Source organism: Anas acuta, chromosome 11 (genome assembly GCF_963932015.1).
Source record: "Anas acuta chromosome 11, bAnaAcu1.1, whole genome shotgun sequence".
Lineage (NCBI taxonomy): Eukaryota > Metazoa > Chordata > Aves > Anseriformes > Anatidae > Anas > Anas acuta.
Genome location: NC_088989.1, coordinates 6,401,886 through 6,428,946, shown reverse-complemented (window position 1 = coordinate 6,428,946; position 27,061 = coordinate 6,401,886). Strand labels below are relative to the sequence as shown.

At 48.6% G+C, this 27,061-nt stretch overlaps 2 protein-coding genes across 16 annotated transcripts in view; one reads left to right on the top strand and one right to left on the bottom strand.

The window, feature by feature from the left end:
- The window catches only part of SLC25A26 (solute carrier family 25 member 26), a 96,319-nt gene extending 91,298 nt beyond the window's left edge, over nucleotides 1-5,021 (top strand). For 12 of the 13 annotated variants that reach the window (XR_011100239.1, XM_068694431.1, XM_068694433.1 and 9 more), the window contains 2 exons: nucleotides 1,152-1,225; nucleotides 4,576-5,021. Coding sequence is in view for 11 of the 13 variants with exons in the window: in XM_068694431.1 (XP_068550532.1) it covers nucleotides 1,152-1,225; nucleotides 4,576-4,672 (171 nt within the window). In the remaining 2 variants the exon portion in view is untranslated. The remainder of the gene's footprint in view (nucleotides 1-1,151; nucleotides 1,226-4,575) is intronic. The other variant, XR_011100238.1, reaches the window with a different exon arrangement.
- A 2,468-nt stretch (nucleotides 5,022-7,489) lies between these two features.
- Nucleotides 7,490-27,061, bottom strand: part of LRIG1 (leucine rich repeats and immunoglobulin like domains 1) — an 85,120-nt gene continuing 65,548 nt past the window's right edge. Inside the window, exons 9-19 of one of the 3 annotated variants that reach the window (XM_068694420.1) lie at nucleotides 25,686-25,766; nucleotides 21,243-21,314; nucleotides 19,901-19,972; nucleotides 17,905-18,068; nucleotides 16,045-16,365; nucleotides 15,162-15,443; nucleotides 14,212-14,631; nucleotides 12,748-12,870; nucleotides 11,992-12,156; nucleotides 10,568-10,876; nucleotides 7,490-10,350 (exon numbers count right to left, since the gene is read on the bottom strand). In XM_068694420.1, the coding sequence (XP_068550521.1) occupies nucleotides 10,118-10,350; nucleotides 10,568-10,876; nucleotides 11,992-12,156; nucleotides 12,748-12,870; nucleotides 14,212-14,631; nucleotides 15,162-15,443; nucleotides 16,045-16,365; nucleotides 17,905-18,068; nucleotides 19,901-19,972; nucleotides 21,243-21,314; nucleotides 25,686-25,766 (2,242 nt within the window). In that variant the 3' untranslated portion in view covers nucleotides 7,490-10,117. The remainder of the gene's footprint in view (nucleotides 10,351-10,567; nucleotides 10,877-11,991; nucleotides 12,157-12,747; nucleotides 12,871-14,211; nucleotides 14,632-15,161; nucleotides 15,444-16,044; nucleotides 16,366-17,904; nucleotides 18,069-19,900; nucleotides 19,973-21,242; nucleotides 21,315-25,685; nucleotides 25,767-27,061) is intronic. The other 2 variants (XM_068694421.1, XM_068694422.1) reach the window with 2 other exon arrangements.

Here is a 27,061-nt window from a genome sequence, read left to right as displayed (position 1 = left end):
GCCTGCATTTGTGCTGGTCTCAAGGCTTCCAGGGTCTTACGCAACGACACCCAAAGTTAAACATCCCACCAGGAATTTGTTCCTGTGTTGTTTTGATAATGGTTTCGTGTGTGTGTGTGTGGTTTTTGAGGACAGCTCAGCACTGGATTTTCTGTCTGAAAATTTCAAACCACAGAGCTCATGGTGGCTTAGTTCTGCCAGCCAAAGCAGAAGGACAATTGCTTGTAAGATTAATACCTTTAGTAAGCAGTTAAGTTGCTAGTAAATCTACTATCTCCGTCATTCCTGACCCAGAGCAGAGCTAAGCAGCCACGCAGCTAAAAGCCCTCCGTGGGTGGATCTTCCTAAAGTCCTCCCCTGCCCTGAAAAGAGAAGTTGTGTTGGCAGGGGTCAGGCATCCTGGGGTGTCTGAGGGTGGTTTTTAGCCTGTGGCTCACATCTTTCAGTGAAGGGCTGTTTATTCTCCATGACACGTACCCTCTCAGCTGAGTCACACGCAGCTGTGCACACCTCGGTGTGACTCTGGTGTTGTACCTGGTGCAGCTTCTTTGCCTCTGGGCAGCATTGGTGATAAAATTCTAAGAACTGGGTTTCGTTTGTGTCTGCTGCTGTCCTCAGCAACCAGGTCAGCACTGGCAGAGGGGTGATGGTGCCTTGGGATGTTCTGAGACCATTCCAGCAGCATCTATTATTCGTCACTGCACGCTAACCAGATCACACATGCAATGTAATTGCCCTGGTGTTTGTCCTGTTTTTCACCCAAGGTAATTTCCCCATGCAAAACACTACTCATGTTTTTTAACCATTACTTGTAATTTGTATTTTTTAAGTTAATCCCAGGCTGCTAACATGTGGGTTTGAAGGCAGTGAGTAGTGAAGTCACTTGGTGGTGCTTTTAGAGTGCGTTTTTATTAACGCCTTAGTCCAGAGTCAGCTACTGGACGTAAAGCAGAGTGTAGTGCAGAGGAGACTGCAGCCCCAGTCCTGTAATTAACCCGCTCTGTGACCTTGGAGTGATTATTTTGTTTTTCTGTGCCAGGATACCCAGACTGTTAGGACCCCTGTAGCTGCTGTAAGGTGGGACACACAGCTCGGTAAATAACCAAACCTCTCTGGCAACAATTTTCAGACTCTGCTTTTTTTTGGTGCAGGCTGGTTCCGCCACGGCTAGCGGGAACGTGCTGGCTGCCCTCGGAGGCATCTGGAGGACACAAGGACTGTCGGGGTAAGGCCACGCTGAAGCAGCACAGCTCAGGGCTTGTCTCCCTGCCTGTGGGGAGGGGAGGGAGAGGACGGGGCAGTCTGCTTGTATTTAAACAATGTCACACAGGAAAGATTTGTAATTGCTGTACGCAGGGCCAGGGAGCACCCCTCAGGTAGGCACAAACCATGCTGGGTCAGGCTGAGGTCTCTCCGGTGCGGTATCTTCTCTTTAGCACCGGCTGGGAGCAGTGTCCATGGAGGAGCATAGAAATGGTGCTATTTTTTTATATTTCCCTGGTAGAGCCTCTAACGTTAGCTCCAGACTTCTGAGGCAAAGGTGGCTTTGTGTTCAGGAACCCGTGATGGACTTACCTCCAGGAACACGTGTGTTGTGCACAGCAGTGTGGGGCTGTACACCAGGAGCACTCCCAACCTGGCCTCGCCGGGCAGTAACTCAGCACCAGAAGTGCCTCTGGTGCAGGGACAGGAGCTGCAGGAAGGCTGGAGACATCTCGTTCAGCTCGAGCTCAAAGAATCAATCTGAGCAGCCTCAGAGCAACTCTCCAGCTGCTTTCCTGCTGTCACTGGTGTGTAGAAATGTTGGTCTGGGTTTCTGCTGACTAGTATGAGAAGTTGGGGTGATGCTGATCCAATCTCTCACCTGCCCTGCTTTACTCACGTCTGAGAATGAGAATCACTCTCCTGACCTTGGAGCAGTGTCGTGAAAAAAAAAAATCCTTTGCAAGTGTTTGAAGAACATTTTGAGAGCTTTTGAAGAAGGTGTCAGGGGCTTATAAATTATTATTAGGTTTTACAGGCACCTGCTTCGTTTCTGTTCCCCTGCCCTCTTAGAGTGCAAGTCAGGGTGCCTGTTGGCCTCTCGTAGCGAGCACACACAGTGTGACACCTTCACTGCAGCCAGCTCAGGCTCCTCCAGTCCACGAGGTGTGGCTGTGCTTCCTTTGGTGGGGCCCGTGTCCCACCTGCCCTGGGGCTGGAAGAGAAATGAAGGGTTTTGGAACCCTTCTTGGTGCTTTTCGCTGTCATTTTTATAGGCTTTTCATCCTCTTGGTGTGGCCGATGCTCTCGGGGTGCTGCTGTGACGTTTGTAAACTGCTGCTGGAAGCAGCACGTACAGTCTGGCGTGGTGGGAGAGGGCTTTCTCCTCACATCTGATCTCTGCTCCCACGGCTAATAACAGTTCAGCCCTCTTTCTCCACATGTGGGAAATAATTCAAAACAAATTGCAGGAAGTTCTGGACACTCAGTGCAGGAAGCCGTCCAGCTGCGTGCCCCCAGCAGCCCGCACGGAGAGCTGGGCTCTCGGGTTTGCTCCTCGAGGTTCCCCATCTGTGGACGAGCTTCAGGTCCTCCTGGTGGGCTCCAGGGCTTGGTTTCAGGGGGGCTGAGAGAAGCGAGGCCGCTTGTGCTACTGCTGGAAGTCGAGCACTGAAGGGCATAAACAGGCAGGGGGTCGGCTGGGGAAGCAGAGAGCAGAAAATGTGCGTTTGGGTTCCCTTCAGGGTGTTTCAGCAGTGCCCTTTTCTAAACAGCCCCAAATTAAACTCTGCCTAAAGATAGTACCCAGGGCCTGGGACCAAAGGGAACGCAACGCAATCGAAATCAAAACAATAAGTGATCTGGAGAAGAAGGAAAATGTAAAGTAGGCCAAGCTGCGTCAGCTACAAGGAAAAGGAAGAAAGTCTTGGGAAAAATAAACGCTGAGACTGCCATGCCTGCTGCCAATTATAAATCTATTAATCAAAAACAATAAAAATGTCAGGCTTTTTTGGCTAGTTGCAACACGAATTGATTTACGGCGTCTCTAATAAATCTAGTATTTGAAGAGGAGGAATTCTAGGGGCAGAAAGATGCATTGCTTATTGCCACCTTATTAAAACCAGAGCGCGGGGCTCGGCTTCCTGTTTTGCACCTAGTAAATCCCCCTGCTTCACGCCGCGAGGCCTGACGGCCCGCTCTGTGCTGGGACAGCCTGCAGGACACGGAGCAGGGATGAGGTGGACGGATCCCTGTGGCTCTTCGCTCTCACCAGCAGGGTGATGGAGCCCTCCCACCTGCAGGTTGCAGCTTTTCCGACTGCTTTTTGTGCAAGGAGCGCTGTGAAAGCGGTGGAGGAAGCTTCCCAGCTCGGTGAGAAAGCCAAGTGCCATTTGACCGGTGGGAAAGGATTGTGGAGCTGTGCCCCACAGAGGAGTTTCTGATAGGGCCAGCGGGAAAAAAAATAGAATAAAATTCATCAGGTGATGGGGCAGATGTGGTTCGGAGGGGTCCGCTTTGGGTCAGGCCTGCAGCAGAGGGGCTGCGGGGGACAGATTCGTGGGGGCAGGTGAGGAAATGGAGCAGGGCCAGGGATCCCGGGGGTTATGGCCAGCAGTGGGTGCTGCCAGGGCTGCAGCTCCCGGGTAACTCAGTTATCTGCCCCTGTTTGGTCTTGAACCTGCAGCTCTGGCCATGCTGCTCCTGCGCTGGGGCTGCCTGACGCAGCGGGGTGCTGCACCGGAGGATTTACCCCACCAGCGCTCTGTCCGTACATGCCTTGTACAAATTACTCTGGTTTAAAGCTGTCATTATGGTAATAGACCCAATTGCTGTCTAGTAAAGCCATAAAATGTTTCCATCTGCCCGGCTGCTCCAGGCTCCTTAGCAAAGCTCATTACAGCGGAAAGCGGAGTTCCCGCAGGCACGGCTCGCCCTGAGCAGCGCAGCGAGAGCTGCTGAGCACCCCGGCTGCTCGGGGCATGCGTTTTCTCTCAGGGCATGGCACGAGGGCACAGCACGAGGCCCTGAGCTGGGCAGGAGCAGTGGGGGCTCGGCAGCAGAGCCCAGGGCAGCGGCGTCCCCGTGCAGCCCATCTGGAGCTCGCTGCACGAGGCCTCCCGCGGTGCGGGCGCTCGGTCGGCAGAGGAAGCCAAATAGGTCCGAGCCTGGTGTTTAATCCTTGCTCACAACGAAGGAAGCCTGTAATGAAGCCTGTAATCCTCGGGGAGGATACGCTGGGCTGTCGTGGAGTTATTAGACCAACTGCGGGCTTAGATGTGTAGGGTAATGGGCTTTGCATCAGTTCCCTATTAACTTCCAAGAGCTGTTAGGATCAGGCGCCTAAAACCCGCCGTGGCTGATCACGCTGTGTGTTTTTGGGGATTGGCTGTGGTGCTGGGTCTGTGGTGGGGTAGCTCCTGGCAGAGAGAGCAGGTCCTGGCCTCAGCGCACCTCTGCTGAGGCTGGATGGGGTGGCGGGACACAGGGCACTTCTTATCTGAGACGGGTTTCTCTTGGCTTTGTTTTCTGAAGCCCCTGCAGGCAGCCACACAGCAGCCACTCACCCTGAAGCCGCCTTTCCTTTGCCTTCAGCTTGTTTGCAGGTGTTGTCCCGCGGATGGCAGCCATCAGCCTGGGAGGGTTCATCTTCCTGGGGACCTACGAGAAGACGCGCGAGCTGCTGCTCTGACCCAGCTCCTGCCTCTGTCCTGTGAAGAGCCGGAGGAGCCCGGCCGTGAGTGCAGCCTTCCTCTCCTGCCGCCTCCTCGCCGTGCCCGCAGCAGCTGCCGAGCAGCCCGAGCGCCGCTCTCGCTGTTAGAGAAAAGTAAATCCTCAAATAATCCCATTTCCCAAACGTGAAATTTTCCTGCACGGAAAGTGAGTGAAGTCATCGGGAGAGTCGTGCCAAAAAAAGTGATGTTTGGGGGGTAAACAGCTAATTACGGTGCCTGAGAAAGGCGTTGGGAGAACTCCTGCAGGGGAAGTGTTCTGCAAACCTCCGGACGGCGGGGAGGCTGAAATAAAGCAAGTTTTCATAATTCGGTGGCACCTGCCTCGTAACGTGGGGAGGGTTTTACTGCTGGTGGAAGAGGCCGATAGAGTTACGGCCTGCTGCCCTCCAACAGCACTGAAAGTATTCCGGGTTGGGAGGGCTCTTTGTAAAAGACAATAATCCATTTGTTTCTGATTTGAGCCATATTTGTGAAAGTTTATATTCCTGTTTATACCTACAGGTGCACAGCAAGCATTCCTGCCTGGTCACCAGTGCAGCTTTATTAATTAGACTCACATTTCTCCAGTAAAAGCCCGGGGTTGGATTATTTTACAGCTGTGCCTCCGCAAAGACGTGCAGTTGGGCCTTTTTTAGGTCTTCCTCCCTCAGCAGCTGAAGGAGCAGGAGTTTGGAAATGGTAAAACCCAGGAGGGAGGCCGGGAAGGCAGGGAGAGCGCCCAAGTTCTCCTGGCGAAATATGGACGGACCCAAAGGGCTCAGGGGGTTGAGCAAGCAGAGGGAACCTCTGGTGCTGCTCTCCTGTTGGGAAGGAGGAGCTGTGGGGCCAGGCTGGTGCTGGGACAAGCTTGGTGAACAGGTGGTGAAATTACCGGGTTAAAATGATCACCAGAACACGGGGAAAAAATGATCGGCCATTTAGAGCACCTTGGGGTGCTGTAACTTCACCTTAGGGTGTGCTCCTCACTGGGAAGCCGCCCAGGTGTAGGGAGTCTGGGGCCAGTGCAAAATGGGGGCAGGGGCATGGGCAGAGCCTCAGGCCGGAGCAATGGGCAGTGCTGCCCCGAGACACAGCCGTGGGCATCGGTTATGAGGGGGGCTGTTTTATTGCCCTGTCATCCCATGACACAGCAATCAGGCTTTGTGGAGTCCAAAACTTACAAAATAATTGGCAGATGAGTAAAATGTGCGGAACAAAGGCTGTAATTCTTACAAATTAGCTTCAATTAAAATGGTGAATTTCAACCCAGTCCGATTGTGGCTGGTTGCATCTCCCAGTTGCCCTGGCACAGCACAGCACGTCCACGGCTGTGTCTTTTATGAAGCTTTATGTAGAGCAGGCCCGATTTTAGGGGCATGGGGGGTGGGGGAGAGATTTATTACCTAGTCTTAAAAGCGAACTCATATTTTCTGTTAAAGCTCTTCAAGCAGCTGAGGGGCTAGGGCTGCAGTTGGGCTGTTTAATTACTTGAGCTGAAAGTAATCACGCCTCGTAGTCCTCGGGTCCAAATACTGGGTTGTTGTTGTTGTTACTTAATATTTACATAACCAGTTTTGTCATCACCACTTAAAAAAAAAAAAAAAAAAAAAAGCCAAATTTTTGGCAAACAACAGTGCATGGGGTGGGGGGAGACTGTTGCAATGCTGTTGTATTAAGGTTGTTTGTCCGTGCTAACTTATTAATGGCTGTGTGAATCAGCGTGTGCTCCTGCTTTAGTTTGCCGAGGTTGAACACGCAGCAGGTGAGGCAAGGCTCAGACCCCACCTGGACACACGGCTCTTGCCACACAAAGTGGCGCTGCCACCTGAGCGAGCCCCAACGCCTTCCAGCTGTGCTGCCCAAACCAGGTATCATATCCAGGCTGGCCTCGCCGACCTGTTCAGCATTTCCAGCAGCCCCCACGCTGCTCCCTCATCCCTCGCGCTGACGGACCAGCTCTGCACCCCGGCACGGCACCAGGCGAGTGGTGGTGAGGGGTTGGTGTGCACGCAGCTGGCTGAGCCCGCTGCAAATGACACCTTTGGTGATGGGACTAGGGGGGAACTTGGCAAATGCTCCTCGGTGTTTGTTTTCTTTTCCCATCCTGCCTGTTTGCCTTGAGGTTTAGCCACATTTTGGCAGTTATTTCCAGTTTACTGAAATTTGAAAAACTCATTTTATTTTGTTACTGAGATAATGTGGGTAAGAAAACTTGAAGCTCAGGGCAGCAGCTTCTTAAAGGCTCTTGCTTTTCCATTTTAAAGTACTTTAATGTGTTAAGGGATTTAGCAGCGTAGTCTCAGAAAAGCTGCGTTATATTCAAGGTTAGAATTTGGAGAAGGAAATACTTTATTTTGTAAATGATATACAGAAATTGAGTTGAGATTTTAGCTAGAGCAAAAATTCATGCTTATCTCCAAAGCTGCCTCTGGAATTTCTGTAGAGGGTGGGGTTTGGATTTGAGCAAGCCAGAGGTGTTCAAAACTGCAGCTGACTCTGGGGCTGTCCTGGCCCTGTTTTTTTACACACTAACCCACCCCCATCTGTTCTGCTCTCAGTGCCAAGAGAAGGGTACTTGCCAGATACTTACGCAGCTGATATCTTAGAAGTGTGTTTCGTATGAGTTCTTTATTGTATCTTTCAATGCAGCCCCCAAATTCCACCCCACACACAAGCCCGACTGCCAGAATCTCACGCTGATCCGCAGTATCTGATGTTAAATTTGGGGATCTAATTTCACAAGCGGATATTCTGGCAGTTACTCTGCATTTTCATTAGAGAAAGACAGAAAAGAGTGTAGCAATGGATTAGAATTTTATTTAATTTTCAACTGAAACTCCCAAAAGCTCACTCAACAAAAAAGCTGTAATATTATAAATGAACCTTTATTAAAGACACTTCAATGCCATTTGTTAGACACTTCAATATCTTACATGTTTGTCAATGTACAACATTGTACCAAATTTTCTAATAAATAAATAACTTTGTACACAAAAGTAATACTTCCTCTTTCACATTGCCTCTTAGAAGCAGCAAATTCACATATTTAGTGGAAGTCATAACGTTAGGCAGTTAACTTTATTTAGAAACGTCATTTGCAAATGTTAACGTGGCAAATATGCTTTGTGTCTGCAGTGGTGATGACGCGTCGCCAGCCCAAGGAGGCAGTTGGGTCGGTCTTTCCCCCTCTTCCCGGTCCCACTGTTTTCCCCTTGTCAGTTGGTTCTTTTAGCCCTTGACTAAAGGGAAAAACGCGTTCGGTTTATAATTGTCTAACGTCCTCTTCCTTTTCTTGGAGTAGGCTTGGCACTCAACATCGTTAGCCACCTGTCTCAAAGTGCAAATGCGTCAATGGTCAGGACTGGTACAGACAGGTACGTGGCTCAATTACGCCTTGCTTCATTAACGGGGGACTCGGGGGGGATAGCTTGCGGCCAGACTCCCCCCAGCTGCTAGGCAAAAGGCAGAGGTCCTTCCCTGAGGGGAGGTGGTGGCTTCTTGAGCTAAGGTTGGGCATGAACAGCTTAAAATGAATGGGTGCTGTGCTGGTGCAGGGCAGCGTGCAGCTTCTTTGCGTGGTAGGGCTCAGGCAGATCCAGAAGTAATGAATCTGAACCCCAAATGCAGCCTTTCTGCCCCTATTTCTAGTGCTTGTTTTGAGCCACAGCCCTAACAAAGGTGGATTTCCACTAGACTCTGCTTCAGTGGGACTGGCGTTTGTGTTGCTCCTAAGGAAAAAAGTAACAACTCCCCAAAAAACCTTTCCCCAAAGTAGTCATCACCAGGGTTAGCAACCGCGTATTAGCAGAACTCAAATTACAAATAGCTGGAAGGGAGTCCTCCATCCACAGGTACCAACAGAAAGCAGCCTTTCTAGGAACAAAAAGCTTTGTAGTGAAGTTAGACGTGACAAAGATCTGTTTCACCAATGTAGGTATTTTTTTTCCCCCGTTCATGGATGAACTTAAAAGACCACATAAAATATTTGGGACATTTCCATTTAAAAGAGAACTTTCAACCCTAAATACAGAGTTTCCCTTCTAAGTGAGGGTATTTCTGCATTGCTTAGCATTGCTGCACGGAGCACCGTAATTCATTTGAGGCGGGTACATTCACATAAAGAGTCTGGCTGCAGCTCAGGGTAGTGGTGTCAAACAAGAAAGCCTAATGTTGGGGTGTAGGAAAAAAAGGTAAAAGCATTGTATGAATTCATGGCACAGCTGTTGGCCTAGGTTTTGTTGTCAAAACAGCTGCACGGGTTCAAACTCCCTCCAGAATAGATGTGTTTTTCTTGGGTAGCAAATGCATTGTACTGGCCAAGGTTGTTCCTTCTGCTTCACAGGGCCAGGCCGTCTCCCAAACGCACCTTGTACAGGTGAAGCTGTGTCCGTTCGGGGGGAAATGTCTGCACTGGGCTCTGTAGGTGAGCAGGGCTGTAAGAGCACGTGTGGGCAGATAATGCCTTCTGCTAGGAGGCTTTTGCAGGGTGCAATGTCTGGGACCACCCCACAGTTTACTGCATGAATTATTTATTTTGGTAATGGCTGTTCACCAGCCATGATAGCTGGGTAGTTCTGGGGCTCTGCCCTGTTGCTGAATTATTTAGTGCTGCTTGTGTGGTCCACTCTAATGTAGCACGGTCACAGTTCAAATACTAATTTTTATGCAATTTTGAAAACTAAGGGAATATAAGTTCTTCCACAAACAGGAGAAAATCAGGTTGCTATGTAATTTCTCACTGCTTGTTTTTTTTTTTTTTTTCGTATAAACTTCATTTGAAACAGTTGCAGATCTCTGTTTAAACGTGTTAAGTGCAATAAATTTCAAAGGGGAAGGAAATTTGTGCTAAGTAACCCAATTGATCCTTGATTTAAAGGAACTTCCATTGAAAAGAGGACAATCCCTTTGGAACAGTCTGGCTTTTTAAAGTTCTGCTTATGCATTTAAGGCACCAGAATTATTTCTCTCACAAAGTTTAACAGCAACCTGATACTGAAAACAATATTGCCAAAATTGTAAAATTTCACTCAGTTTTCCATGCACTAAAGATTAAAATAGCCTCTGTAAAAGATATATATATATATTTATATATATATATTTATATATGAAAACTCTTATGTACAATTGTATCAAATACTTTTCTCTTTACACAATAATCCCTTGCATTTATGTGCTTCATATGCAAGTCAACTTTTGAACGCTTCATACTTCTCAGGGAAGTTTTAAACTATGTACAGACAGATGACGCTCGAACAGGAGTTTGTTCCCCATACAAGCTTGTTTCTCATACCTCAGCTGTGTTGCCTTTGACAGGTCATCAGTTCAGGATTTGAGGTAGAAGTAAGTAGCCTATATACTCTGTGCAAAAAATAATAATAATAATAATAGCGTGTTTGTTAATTTGCACATGGCAGTCTGTCCTCTCAGTCTATCGATCTGTTTGGTGGCTTGAACTCAGGAATGGAGTCGCACGCCGTGGGTGCGTAGCCGTTGGACAGGAGAGCCTGTTTCACTTCTGCTTCGCTCTGCAAGTCCAGTAGTGTTGGGGAAGCTTCAGGAAGCACGTTCAGTTGCTTTAGTGACCCTCCTGATGGTGAAGTTCTCACCAAATTCAGGTTGTTAAGCTCTGAAGGCTTTGCTACTGATTGTGAAGAGCCTGCGGAAAAGGAAAGAACCAGTGTGGTTAGCTGGTGGTTGGAGCCAGCTGGCTCGGCCTGACAGCGCGCCTCATAAAACCAACCCTGCCACTGTCATTCGTACTCTTGAGCCAAGTTTAAAAAGCTGATCGAAGTTAAAAAACAGGGCTCTGATGTAACCCCAGTGATGCTGTGGAACAGCTGGGGAGAGAAAGGCATCCCAGGGGGGCGACGTACCGTGTTTGTCTGCTAGCAGCGGGCTGGTTGTGCTCCCGGGCCCTATCCTGTCGTGGTTGCTGGGGTAGAGGGTCCCATCCGTTTCCGTCCTCCTGCCGCTGGCGATCCCATTGCACTGCTGCGGGTGGAGAAGGCCGGTGCCTGCAGCCCTCTTCCTGCTCCGCTCCTTGCTGCTCAGTGCGTTGTGGTAGGTGTTATCCAGAGTCTTAAGGCCTTCGGAGTAGTACTCCGGCTCCCTGGGGTAAATGTGGACGTTCATGCTGTCCGTGCTGCCGCTGCAGTCCGCGCACACGACTGGCAGGCCGTAGCCTGTGTGGGAGGAAGGGAGAACAGCAACAAATGGGGGTCAACCAGCTGGAATGTGTCAGCACCGGAGCACACAAATTGCGGAAGGAAAAGGCAACTCTGTTTAGCTCATCTGTCCCTCAGCAGTGTGGGAATCTCTCACTAAATAATATGGACACATCTCGGGTTTTATACAGGGCTAGTAAATACTTGTGGTTTTCAGAACTCAGTAGCTGTCCTATCACAAAAAGTAGTTCCAATTAATGCGTTTATTTCGCAGCTTTTGTTTGGTTGGTTTAACTCCTAAGAGGTGATGACTTTTTTAAATAATTACGTGCTTATTTCTTTTTTAAACTTTCTAGTCAAGGCAGAATTAGAAAGTGAACCTTTTTTATAAGTGTTTTATAATACCAAGTTACCTTTCTTATTTTTGTGCTGCTGCTTTACAGAGATCACTGTCAAAATGTATTGTTATCTCAAGATGCTTTATTACTGCTAGTGGGAATAACAGATGAGCAGAATTCAAAGCAGCAAGATGAAAGGAGCTTCTAAGGTTTGAAAGTTAACTTTCTTAGTGCACTTGACAGCTTTCCATTATTCAACTTTACAGTTTCTCCTGGAGAGAAAATGTGTTTCACTGACTGTTTTTCAGTGGACACTACAATACAGCACAAGAACACAAAACTCATCCTAAAAATAGAACCAAGAAATTGGCAAAGAGAAGATAATCAGGTGGAGTGCCCAAACCAACATTTACATTTTGATTTTTTTTTTTTAATGCTGAGCTTTGAAGTTGGCAGCCCCTTTAAAGGTCATGAAAAATTTTAACACCTTCAGTTTGAAAGTGCTTTCAGGACTAGCTCAAATCAAAATACCGATCAGCCAGCTGCAAGCCATGGCTATCATGAGCTTTAGTCTGCCTCTTTCTGATGGTTCCTCAAATTCAAACTATACAAGTTTGATAGAGGATCAAAGCAAGCAGGAGAAAGTAAATTTAGTGTACTCACACCTGAGAATCATTCTGGGCTTTTTTTTTTTCTTCTGAAGGTAACAATTTCTTGTCTTAATGCTGTCTGACTTGGAGGGCTTTCTGATCTGTACAAACACGAAATACCTTTCCAGATTAATGGATTTTGTACCTGTCTTATCTGGAACAAGCATTCCATCAGCCATGTCTTCAGTTTTCCAAGTGTCTTTATTATAGCCGATACATAGCTTTGGCTGTCTGCAGCCTACAGTGGGAGCTTCAACATCTGGACACCTTCCAGCATCAGTCTGACACATACCTGCAACAAATGAACCATCTGGCTTAGGATTACAACCATCTGCCCTCAGCCGAACGGCTGTTAGCCTCATTTCTAACATACATGTAAAAACTCCAAAAGGGAGAAAAATAGCAACGGAGGTAATAGATAAGTTTAAGTTAATGTTTAATAGAATAAATGCTGCATAATCGTAAGAGAATCTTAGTTCAGAACACTTACCTTTTCCTCCCTAATGTACTGTGTTTAAATACTGTAACATCCCAGCATTAATTCCTATGCCCGAAGGCAGGGACAGGCAATGCTAATGTGTTCTCTACTAGAGCTTAACCAGGGGTAGCTCTGGTGCCAAAGAACTAATCCAAAATTAGCAAAAAGGTACTCCTTAGGGCCTGACTGAGCAGTTTCTGAAGCAGTCTCCATGCATAAATGCAGCTATTACTGGGAGAGGGTGGCTTTGCAAAGCCAAAGACAGATCCTTGTTTTGCATAAGTGCAGTAGCTGGAGAATTACATGGTGAAGATCTTTCAGATAACTCTTAACAAGCACTAAGTACTTTGTACTGTGATTTTTCCCTCCTCATATCAAATTCAGATACAGCATTACAGAAGAAATAATTAAACTGGTTCTCACCATTGCTGTCTACGTGCCCGTTAGGCTGTTGGTTATCTACTCTGACGACCGCTTCCTGCCTGTCAGAAAGAGTCCCTTGTGAAGACAAGTAGCTCGGCACGTCTGGAGGCACAATAGTCTCATCTAGAGCAATGGGAGTAGAGAAATATGAATTCCTAGTAGGACGTAAAGGCTTCTGCTTTCATTGCATCTAAAAGCACATATGCAAGAGGAATTTGGGACCAAATTATTATTGTTTGGGACCATGCTATTTTCCCTAAGTGCAATGAATTAAGAGTTGAGCTGCCAAAATACCCCATGCCCCTCAGAGTCCCTGCTCCTGCCTTTTCAAAGCCCGAAGCTGGGAGGTTTAGCGCTGCTAAGCCATTCTGGATGTTTGCATTTGGCATGGTCAGTAAGAGGTAGGTTGCAGGGGAGCTGGCTCTTCAGAACATGCAAATCCTTATCCCCAGAAATTCAGAATGGGAGACCGAGGACTTGAATCAAATGAGGCAAAGTCATAAGCAGCAGACTTCTGGGGAGTGGGCATTTTGATTCACTGAAGCAGGCCGTCTAAGCCCCCCCTTAGCTACCCCGGGCTTTCCCCACTTCTTAGCAGGCGATTTCAGTCATACAAACACCAAAGTGCCATACACCTCTGTCATACAAACACCAAATGAAACTCAAATACACCAGGACTGAATAAAAAGGAAGAGAAAATCCCACTTACTTACACGTTGCACCAGCCACATGGTACCCAATACCTCCTACCTAGCTCATGTCTCCAGAACACTGTGCCACACTACTCTAAAGCTAGCAGTAACACAGCAAGGCTGCAAAGCCAAGAAGGGAACGGAAACCCTAAGCTGGTTCTGCCATACTTCTGTACAGAAGCTGTATAAAGTTGAGGGCAGGAGAGGTTTTCTTCACTGCACCATTTACTTTTAGTGCACCAAATGATCCCCTTTGAAGCTCAGCAGGAAGCAGTAAACACCGCTTCTTCTTTGCCCAAAAAGTGAGGGATGCCCCTCATCAGTAGGGTTACAACAGCTCTTACAGGCAACATGGAAAAGGGTTTTCCATCTTCCAAGTCTATTCTTGCCATGTTTTGAATACAAAGCCTTTGAAAATACAGATTCCCAAGAAGACAGGTTCCCTGCATCATGGGCACAATCCAGACTGTCTCGAGAGTTAGCATTTATGGTCATAGAACATCAAAGTAGCAAAGCAAGGGAAAAAAAAAACAAAATACTTCCAAATGGAAAAGACCAAGCTGGAGAGCCAGCCAAGGAGAGAAACACAGCTCTAAGCATGTTTCAGCAGCAAGCGAATGCTGGTTCCAGCTTTGGTAGCCACGAGAACCACAGAGATAAGCCAATTGCTTTTCCAGTGTGATTGTGGCTACCCGACATGCCAGTCTGGCCTCAGTGGGAAGCATGACAAGACAAAAGATTAAGGAAAGCCTCAGCAGGAGAGGAGAGGTACCTGTGTTGGTGACACTGTACTCTTCACTCTTCTTCCTGGTTTGGTAGATGATGCAGACCCAGACCAGGGAGGTGAGCACAATGCTGCACACCACAGCGATGGTGATGATGCCCACCGTGGTACGGTCCTTCCGACAGCCCAGGGACTGCAAGATGCTGACGTGGCTGTGCGCGCGCTCCGTCCCCAGGGTGTTGGACATTTCACAGGTGTATTTCCCAGCGTCTTCCAGGATAACGTTCCTGACGATGAGCAGCTGGTTGCCGGAGGTGAAGTGATGCCTTTCCGTCACCACCAGGGGCTGGTCGCCTTTCAGCCAGGTGATGCGCGGGGGTGGGCTCCCCGTGGCTTTGCACTGGAGAGCCACGGTCTCACCTACAGACACCACGTGGTCCTCCAGCGGGTGGATCAAAGACGGTGTCTCTGCAGGGAATAAATGCCAAAATTAATTATTGTGGTGTGACAATTTCTTTTAACAGTACTGAACACAACCAGTGTTTCTGCAGACAAATACACAGCAATGCGCTGAGTGGCCATGGCCCAGGAGCACACCACGACAGATCACAACCAAATCACAACCAAAGCCTTCTCTTAACCAGCTGGCGTTGGTCTTCCCAGCAAAGAAAAGCCCTGGGATCAGGGGCAATGGCTGACACATGGATAATCTGGTAGGGCCTGAGAGAAGAGCAATTTCCTCTTGAAGTAATTTTCCCAGCCAGGAAATAGCGTGGTTAGAGGGGCTTCCCTGGCACAAGAGGAAATGTGACTCAAAGCTCCTTTTTTAATTAGTGGGTATTTTTCATTAGTTAACTACAGTGTAAAAGGATGAAATAAGATTAACACAGAGTAAGTACCGCCTCTGTCCCATTTCTGTGTCTGCAACTGCCAGAGAGCCTGGACTGCAATCCCTTCCAGTTCCCACGTGGTCCCTCAGGGGCACTAAGACATCTTACCCAGGACAGTCAGGGTGGCGTTGGCCAGCACAGACCCTGCGGGGTTCTGAGCTGTGCAGCTGTAGACGCCCATGTCTTCGATCTTCACATCAGTGATGAAGAAGACGTCATCGTCGGGCATGACGTGCATGCGGCGCTCCCGGGCGGCGGGGAAGTCGGTGCCCCCATCTTTCTGCCAGGCAATCTGCGGGGTGGGGTCTCCTTCAGCCGCACACTCCAGCCGCGCCGTCGTCCCTGTCCGGCTGGTGATGTCGTGGGGAGTTTTGATAAAGGAGGGCAGCACTGGTGAGAGAAAAACAAGAGGAGAGGTGAGCAGTTCCCTGGGGAACGCGCCATCTTCCAGGCAGCTCAAACTGCTTTCCTTCCCAGGCAGGATGTGGATGTGGGTGGCTTGTAGACATCTCAGCTGCTGAGGGCTAACCCCACATTTCTACAGCACGTACCTGGCTGAGGTGCCCCCACACACAGCATCGTTAGAGCTGGGATCAGAACTGATTTTCTTCTGTAATTAACCTGAACCAAAACCCACCTATCCCTCCTACAGAGAGCTTTCAATCACTATCGTCGCTCTTATTTCTATCCTTTTTCATTCCCATGGGCAAAGACTCTTCTGGAACAGCCACAGACAGGTGATTAACGCCACCGAGAGTGTGCAGAAGTGCTTGGCTGCATGGCAGCCGTCACAAGCCTGGCACGTGCACCTCACACAGCGTTTCTCAGCACCCAGCGATGCAAGCAGCTGGTGTGAACTGGCTGGGAGCTTCTCACCAGCAGGAATGGGCCCTCAGGAGTAACTGAGGGTTACAACTGGCCAAAAGCAGACCCCAGAGAACTGAACCACCTCAGGGTGAGGGCAGGAACCAGAAAGCAGCTTTCTACTCACCATTAACAGTGAGCCGGGCCTTGCTGGAGTAGGTGGAGCCGAAGTGGTTGGTGATGATGCACTGGTAGCGGCCTTCGTGGGCGAAGGTGACGTGGCGGAGGTGCAGGATGGTGGTGTACTCCATCACCTCCCCGTCCTTCGCCCGCACGTGGGCAAAGTTCTCAATCTCGGCGTTGTGCAGCATCTCGTTGTCCTTCTTCCACGCAAACATCATGGGGGAGCTGCTGCTGCTGGCAGCCGAGCAAGTGAAGCGGATGTCCTTGCCGAGGACTGCCACCGTTGTCTCAGGCTGGATGATGATCTGAGGCTTGGGGACATCATCTGAGGGACAAGAGCAAGCACGGTTAGTGCTGGGCTGCGAGGGCAAACTGGGACAGGCAGAGATGCAACAGAAAACGAGTGTGGAAGTGCACATTACTGCACATCTGCCCGTACATCCACTGTTGTCTACACCAGAAAAACTGCTTGCTCTTGCACAGCTCCACCTTCGGGACAGTGCAGATGTGCCATGCACAGCTCCAGGGCTCTGTTCCTCTGGTTTCTGCTGAGATCAGCGGAGTCAGGCAGTCGCTCAGAGGCCTGAAGCACCCCGAAGGTGCCCAGCTCTCCTCACCAGTGAGGCTGAACCTCAAAAAGATCTGCGCTAGCACAAAGCAGGAGGAGAGAACAGGGGGGCAGCTAAAGCACAGGGCTGCAAATGCCACCTCTGCGGATAAGGCTCGGGAGCCTGGTTTAGGATAACTGCAGCCTGCACTCAAAACAGAAGCAGCTGTATTCGCCTGTCACCCGTCCAGGGTGGAAAGCTTTGTACACTCTTGCTCTGCCCTGAAGACTGTTGGTTTTAGCAGGGTTCCAAGCAGATTCATTTATTAGATTTCTACAAATGGTGTAATTTAATATTTGACTAAGGTTTAATTAAGCAGCCAGGCCTCTGGAACCAGGAACACTAGTGTGCCTGGAGGCCTTGGAGAAGCAAAACTGTCTTCACTTTGTGATGTTGCTGTGGAGATGGAGCCTTCGTGATCGTGTCTTCCCCGCGAATGCAGCAAGCCTCCCGGTCTCGCTCTGACAGAGGCCATATATCACCCCTAGCACTCAGACCTGAGGGACGTGGGACAGCAGCTGGAACAAAGCTTTCGCTCAGTTTTTAATGCAAGTCATGTGCTGAGCTGAGCTCAGTGGTGTGTGCAGAAGCTCAGTTCTCCATCCAGCAGCCATGTGCAGCCCCACCTAGGAGCCACGATGCTTGGCACCACTGAGCGGGGACTGGCTCCCAAAACCAGGTGTTTATGTAGGTGAACACCATTTAGATGAAAAAACAGCAGCAGAAGCAAAAAGAATATTATAACGCAACTGTTAGTGGTCGGTCAGTTATGTGTGACACCTTCCTGGACCAAGAAAAGGAGCTGCAATGGAGGGATTCTGCTCTTTTTAACCCTTCGTTCTTGTTTCCAAGAGGGAGGAAAGATGAGTGAGGAACACAGGGCTACACAACAAGCTCAAAGCGCTGCCGCAGGAAAAAAATGATAGCTGCAGTCTTGGTAATATCAACCCAAGAGGACTGTGCAGCTGTGCTGCCCCGTTCAGAACTGGAACAAGCATTAGTCCCTTTTGATTTAATACGCAGGGAGCTCCGTACGGAATACACTACATGCAAGCAATGCGCTGTGTGGTTTTGGTGGGAAATAAATTGTAGCCAATGACAAATTTTTAAAATGCAGGCTTGGGCTTCCTTTGATCCCATTGAATAACAAAACAAAACAGAAACCCTCTCGTAATAACATGCTAGTAGTCAAAGAAAATGTTTCCCAAGTGAGTTCTGCCCTTCATACAACCTCAAAACACACAGGCAAGACTTACCACACACAAAACTTTCTGGCAGGACGGCAAAAATGCTCTTGCTCTTCAGTGACTCAGGATGGGCGCAGGTGGCCACCACGAAGGATTGCAGCTCCTTCTCCACTAACCATGGGGGCAACCACTTCAGCTGGCAGTCGCAGAGGAAGCTGTCGCTGTTTATGTGGCTGCAGGGGAACAAAACCAACACGAGCCTGCTGTGACTCCTGCGTGGAGAGAAGGCTGCAAAGCTCCCAGCCCTTTCATGTTGGTCACATTCCTCCTCTCCCCTCAGCATGGGTGGAAGGAAAAAAGGAGCGCAGGGCTGTCCTCAAGGCACTAATGAAGCAAAATACATCACACATTTAAGCAGCGTTTCATCTCTGCATACAGCAACCCAGTCCTGTGCCCCCTGGTGCCTTATAATTATTATCCACTTTCAGAGTGGTCCCCGGCAGCAGGCAGTGACCAGTTGGGAAACAAATGGTACAAAACCATTTCTCAGCACCCCAACAGTAACTCAGCAGCTTCTGTTAAAAAAAATAAATGGGAAAAAGATGCAAATGAAGGGGAGCTTCATTTTTGGAGCTTTTTTTTTTTTTTTTTCTTTAAATCTGGGCCAAATTGTAGCTCAGCATAGCTCTGAGGGTAGTGGAGAGCTGCATGTTTACATCAACAGGGAATTCAGAGTGGTCTGGTTTGGTCTAAGATCCTAGGAAAAGCCAGGCTGATCCCTCACACCAAATGCATGGGGTGCCCCAGGGACTTGCAGAGAAATTGCCCCGCAGTGCTGCAGGTTGTGCAATAGCAGAGAAGCAACAGCACAGCAGAATCCCAACTGCAGCACTGTGTGGCAGGAAGGTGTAAATCTCCTCCCGTTTTTATACCTGAAAATCTTGGGAAATCCTGAAGAAACTAGCCCTGAAAAGTGAAAAGGAAGAAATGGACTGGAGAGGGATGGAATGAGGGAGCACAGGGATTTGCCCTTCCAAACTTGTCTGCTTTGCTGTCCAAGACAGATGTGCTGCCCCTAAATTAGGTGATGGCATAAACACTGCTGGCTAGCTGGGAGAGGTCAGAGAGACCCTTAGGATTTAAGATTTTAATAAAACGTATTCTGCACTTGTATGTCATCTCTGAAAGCCACCTTTGCTAAGACATAAAGGCTCCTTCACAATATCTGGCATCCCACAAGCTCTTCTCTAATTAGATCAGATTTTTTCCTCAGTTTTGTTTCAACAATGCAATAGATGCAGCAGATAAAGTGGTCAAAGAGGCAGTGAGCGTGCAACGTTTGTCTTACTCCACAGTCACAGGTACTCACTGTCCTTGCTAGCATCACCTGATTCCCATTTTCAAAGTCAGGAAGAAGATCCTGAACCTGCCCGAGTACCAAAGAAGTGACTCCTTGTTCCACAGACTTTGCACTACTCCAGAATGCAGCAAATGCACTGACGTGGATTAAATATTTATAGAGAAGAGGAGGAAAGGAAACCAGGCAAGACTAGAAACAGTGTCTGATAACAGCACGGAGCCCAGGCTGGAGCACAAGCAGCAGCTCTGATAACACATCCGTATTTTTACACCAGAAGGCTGGATGACAAGCGGATTCAGCTCAAATGGTGCTTATCACTGAAATGTCAGTGCTGTACGCGGACCCTAAACATAGGCACGGCAGAGGAGCAGATGGGCCACTGGGATTAAAGCTGTGACGGCGTGAGAAGGAGAGATGGCAACAGGACCAGGGCTGGACTTCCTGAGCGGAGATGAATAATTGCACAGATGCGAACCTGCTGGAGGAACCTGTCTCGATGATCTAATTTCACTCATTATTAAATGCAAGATGTTCCCATGACAGCTACTCGTGTGTAAAAATACCCCGCCGAGGAGGACAGCGGGAGGAGGATATAAATGAGTGGTAATGTGAATAACACCCCCTTGCAAACAACGTGCTACTTCTCACGTCCAGGGCAAGAAAAATCCATGCCTCCTTAATGGTGTGCACAGCACAATTACTTACAGCTGCCGCAGGCTCTTCATCTTAGCAAAAGCGTCTGCTTGAATGGAGCGGATGGCGTTATCTCCAAGGTTCCTGCAGAACACAAACAGAGGTGGTTTGAGCAAAAGGGATGTGACAAAATCTCTCCGTATTTAAGCAAAGACTGGCAGCAGGAGGTGAGGTGGTGGCTCCTTGTTAGGACAGCATGCACTCGCAGCTCACAGAAACAGCTTTCCACAAAATGTTTAAATATTGAACAAGTAGTGCTGAGCAATAGTAAGGAAGTAAAAACCTCAGGAATAAATCGCTAAGTCAGTCCATAGCCCACCTGCTCACTACCCTTTCTCAGTCTCAGCTACCTCCATCACCCGGGGCTCAGAAATTCCTCAGCCCTCTCAATAACCAAAGATAGTCAGGAATGTTGAATCCCAGGCCAGACCTTCAGCAAACGTAAAGAAAGCCAATACTTGCACTAAACGGCATCTGAGAAGTTATTTGAAAGTGACTTTGAGAGGATATTAGAGTGCTTGAAAAACACTGCAATGTTTCCACAGGAAGGTATTCTTAAAAGCTTCCTTTGCAACTGTCGCTAATTAAAAAAAAATCCCTTGTCCTCTGAAGGAGGACAGTGTCAGATTTAGGGTGAAGTCCGGGACAGACAAATGCCAGCACTGCTTGCAGAAGAAATCTCAGTACGGTGTTAGTAAGGGACCCTTTATCGGGGGTGGTGCCCCCCAGTCACAGTCCTCACCCCTCAATACGCTCTCAGTGGCCACACCATTTTGTAGGATCAGTGGCCAATGAGACATCCAGAGCAGCATCTCACGTACTCTGACTTGTCTTAGTTCAGAAAGGAAGCTATTCATGAATCGCTGCTGGAGTCATCAGCCTTGGGACAGAAAAAATATTACACAGCAGCAGCCAAAAGGCACTTCTTGCAAATCGCTCTTAGGCAGCGGAGCTGGACGGGGATGTTTGGTGCCTGTATCATAGGCGCTCCTTTGCCAGCCTCCAGATTTAGCAGGAAGTCTGGGCAGGGGAAGAGGAGGGAGCCCTGCATCTGAAACCGCCAATTTTCATCGCTAACTGCCTGCAAAGAAGCAATGTGCAAGGCGATATTTATCCAAGAACAAATCAAAAAATTAAGAGCATGCAGATTTGCCATATGTTCTATAACTTTGTTCCTGGCACAAAAAAAGGCCAAAGTTGAGGCGGACTTATAATGAGAAGGAAGCAGGTGGCCCCCACAAATGGACTGGCTTCTCAGTTTACAAAGACGCTATTAAATTGCTAGCAGATCTCTCAAGCAGCTACTTTTGGCAGCCCCCCCTTCCCCAACTCCAAGGCATGGTGGGTTACTCACAGGTGCTCCAGGGCCTCCAACCCTGAGAACGCTTTCTTGGCCACCGACTTGATCTTGTTTCCAAACAGAGTTCTGCAGTTTCCAAACATCCAGTGCCAGATAAACAGAAAGCAAACGGGGAGAGGGAGGCAGAAAAAGAAGGAACACAATTAGCGTGGCTTTATCTGATGGACGCGCTCGGTGCAAGTCCCAGGAAATCTGAACTGCGTGCAGATTAAGAGGACTGCAGTGCACTCGCTTTCCCGCTCCTGAAATTAAATCCTTTTATCTGTATTCGAATTTAATAGTGATGACAGCACAAAAGGGAATGTGCCGTATCATGGAAAGAGGCAGGTTTGCTCCCGTGCTTGGAAAGGTCCCTCCAGTCTTTGAAGGCTGGCTGTGGACAGGATTAATGCAATGACAGTTTAACAGGATTTGGGACTCTCCCTGCACCACTTTTCATTTCTGATTTCTTCCCAGGCAGCAGAAGAGCAGCGATCTGTTCGCTGCAGCTCGGCCTGATCGGGTATCCGCATCCAGGGGCTGCCTCTGGGCTGCGTGCTCACAGCACCTCGCCCACGGGAGCGCCGACTTCCTTCCTTGGCCTCTTACAAACACAACATTTTACACAATAAATAAGAGCAGCGCGGTGAGTTCGAGGGCCAAAGGGAAGAAGAGAAAAGGCAATAATGCACAGCCAGCCCTGAGCTGAGGAGCACGCCTGCCTCCATCTGTGGCCGCGGAGCCTTCCTCCCCACCGGCCGAGGCAGCTGCAGGCAGCCCAGCCCAGCCCAGCTGCTGCTGGCAGAGGTACAGGGCTCTGTAAATATTGACCGGTGCTGACTGCTCAGGGGCAGGGTTCATGCAAAATGGATGAGCCCCTCAACTGTTTAAAAAAAACCATCCACCGATGTCGTTAATTAGGAAATTCTTTCCTTCCCCCAGCTCTCTCTGTGTGAGGTTTGTCTTCCAGGTGCATCTTTTACATCTTTTATCCCCCCCCTTGCTTCACACGGCGTCCAGCACAAGTCATTGCTGACAGCTCCGCTGAAAGGACTGCCACGTCAGGTGCTCTGCTTGGTTGGGTTTTCCTGCAAGATTCTTCCCTCAAACGCAGGGTGCCACCTACGTGCTAATGAGAATCCAAAACTGTGCTCACTGCACTGCTTGCTACCAGCTGTGGAAAGGAGGCTGGGGTACGAGATGAAACGTGTGGCCATTATCTGAGCTCATCCATTTGCAGGAGCTTCTTAGGGCTCTCCACAAAGCACCATCCGAGTGGCGGGACAAGCTGGTGGCTTGCCACTGCCACCCAGAAAGAACAGCTTCTGTGCCACACCGAGCAGAAAGGAAAAATGGGGCTCAGCAAGGCTCCCGAGAGCTGTAACCTGCTCTAGGAGGGGCATTGTTCTAAATACCTAGAGAGCTGTCCTGAGCATCCTCTTACAGCTCCAAAACCAGCGTATCAGAGCTTCTCCTTACTGCATTTTACACTACATCAGTGTATAAAGCAATAGCTGCATACAAGCTACATACACAAGCTTTACACAAGCTACAAGCTTTATACAACACCCCAAGCAGCAAGGGCTGTCTGCAGGCACGTGTACCATCAGCTGGTAAAAGGTACCTTGTCTTAATGCAGGCTCTGAGAAGCCCATTAGAACAGTTAATAGGGTAACTCACTCACTGTATGCACACGGGCCACATGGCAGCAACCAGACAAACTCATTTATGAACCATAATCCTGAACGAGCGCTGTGCTGGGTTTGGATTTGATAACTGGAGATTTCTGCGTGTGGCTTACAGCAGATCTTGAACTTTGAGAATCTGAGATACCGATTCTGTCAATTTACCCATCCGGGCAGAGGCAAGCAGGGACCCTGGGGGGTGGATACACCCATCTCCGCGCTGCGTGTGATGGTGCCTACGCTTTGATGGCTACATCCATGGGAAATACGCAACGCACTGGGAATGACGCCACGCTCCAGCCAACTCATGAAAGCCACGATGCCTTTCAGACCTCAGACAGCCCTTTCTCTGACTCGGGGGCATGCTCTGAACCCAGCAGCCCCCTTCAGAGGGAGGCGCACACGGAGCCACGCAGCCCAGCCGCGCTCCGCAGAGCTGGGCACAAGCGAGCTCTCCCGGTGACTGCACGAGTGTAACTGCACGCCAGGCACGCAGTTCATTAGGAAGCAGCGTTTTCTCTTCCCCCAGCCAGTTCTGCACCTGCAGGAAGACCTCGGTCACTGAGTGAGCCATCAAGAAAGCGGGTGCGTTGGGCAGCTTGAATAATTAGGGAGCGCGGCGCTCCCCGGCGAGCCCACCGATGCTTTTTACGCTTCGGTGCTTCTTTGACTCTCCCTTTCTTGCAGAAACGTTTTAATTTAGGCCTGTGCTCTCCAGCCTGGAGAGCTTCATATATAATTCAGAGAAGGCTAAAGTGGCTGCCCTCCCCACCTCTCAGTTTAACACCTTCATTTCAGCGAACAGCCCTCTCCTGGCTAAATCCTTTCAGAGGCTAATCTGTGCCAGATCAAAGGGGAGCAGCTTTTAAGGCAATCTCCACAGAGCTGAGGTGATTATTAATTCATTGGAAGGTCTCCTCTGAAGTGCCCATTTATTTTTTGTATGCTAATGCATTTAAAGCCTATTGACAGTTTAAACACAGGCTTTAAATCAGGCAGTGAAACCTCTGTAGAGGCTGATATTTTACTTTATTTAAGAAAAAAAAAAATCCCTGCAAGAATAACACTCATTTCAGTCTTAGAAGAAATTACATGTTGGGGATTTAAGTGCTGATGAGCTGGAGCAGAGCTGTGCAGATCCCTCTAAGAGTGAACACCCCCAAGTCTCCAGAATGCTCCAGAGTGCAATAATCTCATATTCCGAGGGGTTTCCAGCCCTACAGTGACCATGAATGACTCCAGCGACTTCTCTGCTCCTCTCTCCATCCTATGGCAAGAAAACCGGCCACCTTCTGAAGCTGCTGCTGTGCTGGCTGCTGTCAGACAGGCCACAGCTCACAGGGATCGAGAGCTGCCCTGCCCTGAGCCCTACGCACCCACCCCGCACAGCCCTGCAGGCTCCTTCCCTCCTCCCGCACCTCCTGGCCTCTGCCTGACCCCCCACTCATTCCTCCTGCTTGCTCTCCCTTGTTGAAGCAGCACAACTTTCAGATTCAGTCCTTCAGCCTGCAATTCCCTCTGGACAAGGCCTCTGCTCCCACTGCCCCTCTGGCCATCCTTACTGGTTTCATCAGAAGCACCAAAACTTCGGCAGCGTCAGCCAAGCCACCTCCTCCCCCACCACATCTGCCGCCTCTGCCTTTTTTCTGGCAGCTCGTGGGAATATCTCCTGACTGCCCGCTCTCCCTCCCACACATCTCTCACCTCTCTGCCTGCCTCCCCCTGTCCTCAGCTCCTTCCCCACCTTTTGCCTCGCTTTACTTGTAGCTACAGCTTGGTTCCCCTCTCCTTGGATCCAGTAACTCCCCTCAGCAACGATCCAATGCCATCTACATCCGTGCCTTCCATTTTTCCTCCTCCATCTCACCAGCCCTGCCACGGCTCTTCCCACTCCCCCAGGAGGCTGTAATGAGAACAGGACAATATACCGCCCGCCAGGATTCATTCTAGCCATCTGCTCTCCATCGAGGTACTTTTACTGCACCTCTAGCTGTGCCATCGCAGCATCAGAGACAGCGTGATGGGGGGGTGCTGAGAACTTAAACAAAGGCAAGAGGTAATGATTAGAAAGGCTCTTGATTTGTCACAAGCCATCAGAGACTTCCCTGACAGCGCTGATTTATATAACTGATTTCAAATGGAACACGAACAAGTACAGAGCAATGTGAAAATACTTGCGAGGGCCAAGCAAGCAATAAACATTTGCAAGGCGCATGCTTGCCTTAGGTTTCTTTTTATCTCTTTAAGAGTCTATGCCCCATGGTGCCTTTTATTGTCACTGCACATGGAAGCAAGCCCAAAAGATCATTCTCAGACAGAGTATCCCACAGAAACGAATCCTGCTTCAACCCTCTGTTGTAACAGGAAATGGTAAGATTTTTCTCTTCTGTTTATTGTTACTCGCTGCATCAATCACTGCTTCGCTGAAGATTGCAAGGGGTCTTTTGTTGCTGTCTGCTTTTGGAAGCAAAGACCAGTTGTGCTCAATCTCATATCTGAAAAGAACTGAATTTACTCTCCCTGGTGTTTCCTAACTGCAGCATCCAACACAGTAAGCGATGGTCACTGCCTAGGATCGCCTCCTGCCTGCTTAGAAACACGAGTGCTTGATAACCCCATCTGTGCTCCTGCAGGGAGCCTGCAAAACCACCATGTCTCAGATTTTCTGTTGATTTCTATCTTGTTCCAAGGGAAGGAAGACTGCAGAGGGGAGAGACCCGACCCACACAGGCACACAACTGTTTTGCACAGCTTCAGAACCAGGGATACTCACAGCTTGCTCAGGTTTTCTAGGCCTGTGAAGGCTCCGTTGGTATCTTCTATCGTGCCTGAGATGTCGTTGTGGTCCAGTTCCCTGGGGAGAGGACAAGAGAAAGCTCATAATCAGTGTCTAAATCCTAGGGTCATCATTCAAAACAAACAGAAACTTTGAGAATGGCAAAGAGCGAGCTTCCCATTTCCTCGTGACACTTAGCAGAAAAAGCTGAGTCCTGCAGCAATAACATACAAACTGCTTTTCCTGCACTGCCACGCGTTGAGTCGGTGTATTCTAAAACCAGCTTTTTCTCTAGCTGAAACCCTCTGCTTCTGAGGCAACAGTAGCTGATAGCTACTGTTTAAAACATGTAGATTTTAGACCTTTTCTGTATCTAAATTGGAGGAAAAACGAGCTCAAAGTCCCCAAAGTAAACTGAAAGAACTGAAGGGAACTGGTAGGTAAGATGAGGCGAGGAGAGACCTACATCAGCATTAAGTCTCCAATGGTGAAGTTTCACTGCACACAGATGGTGCCCACTGAAGGCAAATAATTTCTTCATTTTCTCACTCAATTCAAATTCCACCAGGATAGAGGCCACATTAAACCTGAACAACAAAGGTTTAACAGTTGTCCCTAAATGCTACCATCATAAATTGATAAATTTGGCTATTCCTGTCTACAGTTATTTGCCTACAGCCATATCTTAGGAAGATGACTTGGTTCATTTTCTATGAAACTGCATTTTTTTTCTAGCAATGAACTTGAAAGCTCAACAAAGGAAAACCCTATCACTATTGCACAAGCCTAACTCTGTATAACTTGAAAAAAAAGAGTAAGAATTCCTTTTTCAGAGTTCGCTTCTTTTGGCTTTCAAATCCACCATCAATTATGAAAGTCAAAGGGGTCTGAAGAAAAACAAGCACACAGAACAAACAAAAAGATCCACAAAAGCTGTTTAAACAGTCTGTTTAAAAATCCTTCCCCCCTGCGCTTTGGTTCCAGCTAGAAATGAGTACCCAGCAACACAGACAGAAATTTATCATTTCTAATGGTAAGTAAAAAGAAAGGAAAAAATAAATAGGCTTTGTTGGTTTTGTTACATCATTCAGATTTAAAACCTAGCAAAAACCAACAACAAAGCAAAATCATCCAGATAACCCCCTGAACCCTCAGGTACTCTTTCGCACCTTTTGAAGATTATTATCAGAACAATCCCAGTTTAAACATACCAAAACAAAAAAAAATCTAAAACAAAGCCCCCTGTATTTCTTAAAATGCCAGGCACAGGTATCACAGTACAACTTTTGGGCTATGATGCACAAACACACAACAAAATATATGAAGAGAACAATAATAATCCTGAACTAACCCTGCAGTTTCGGTATGCACAT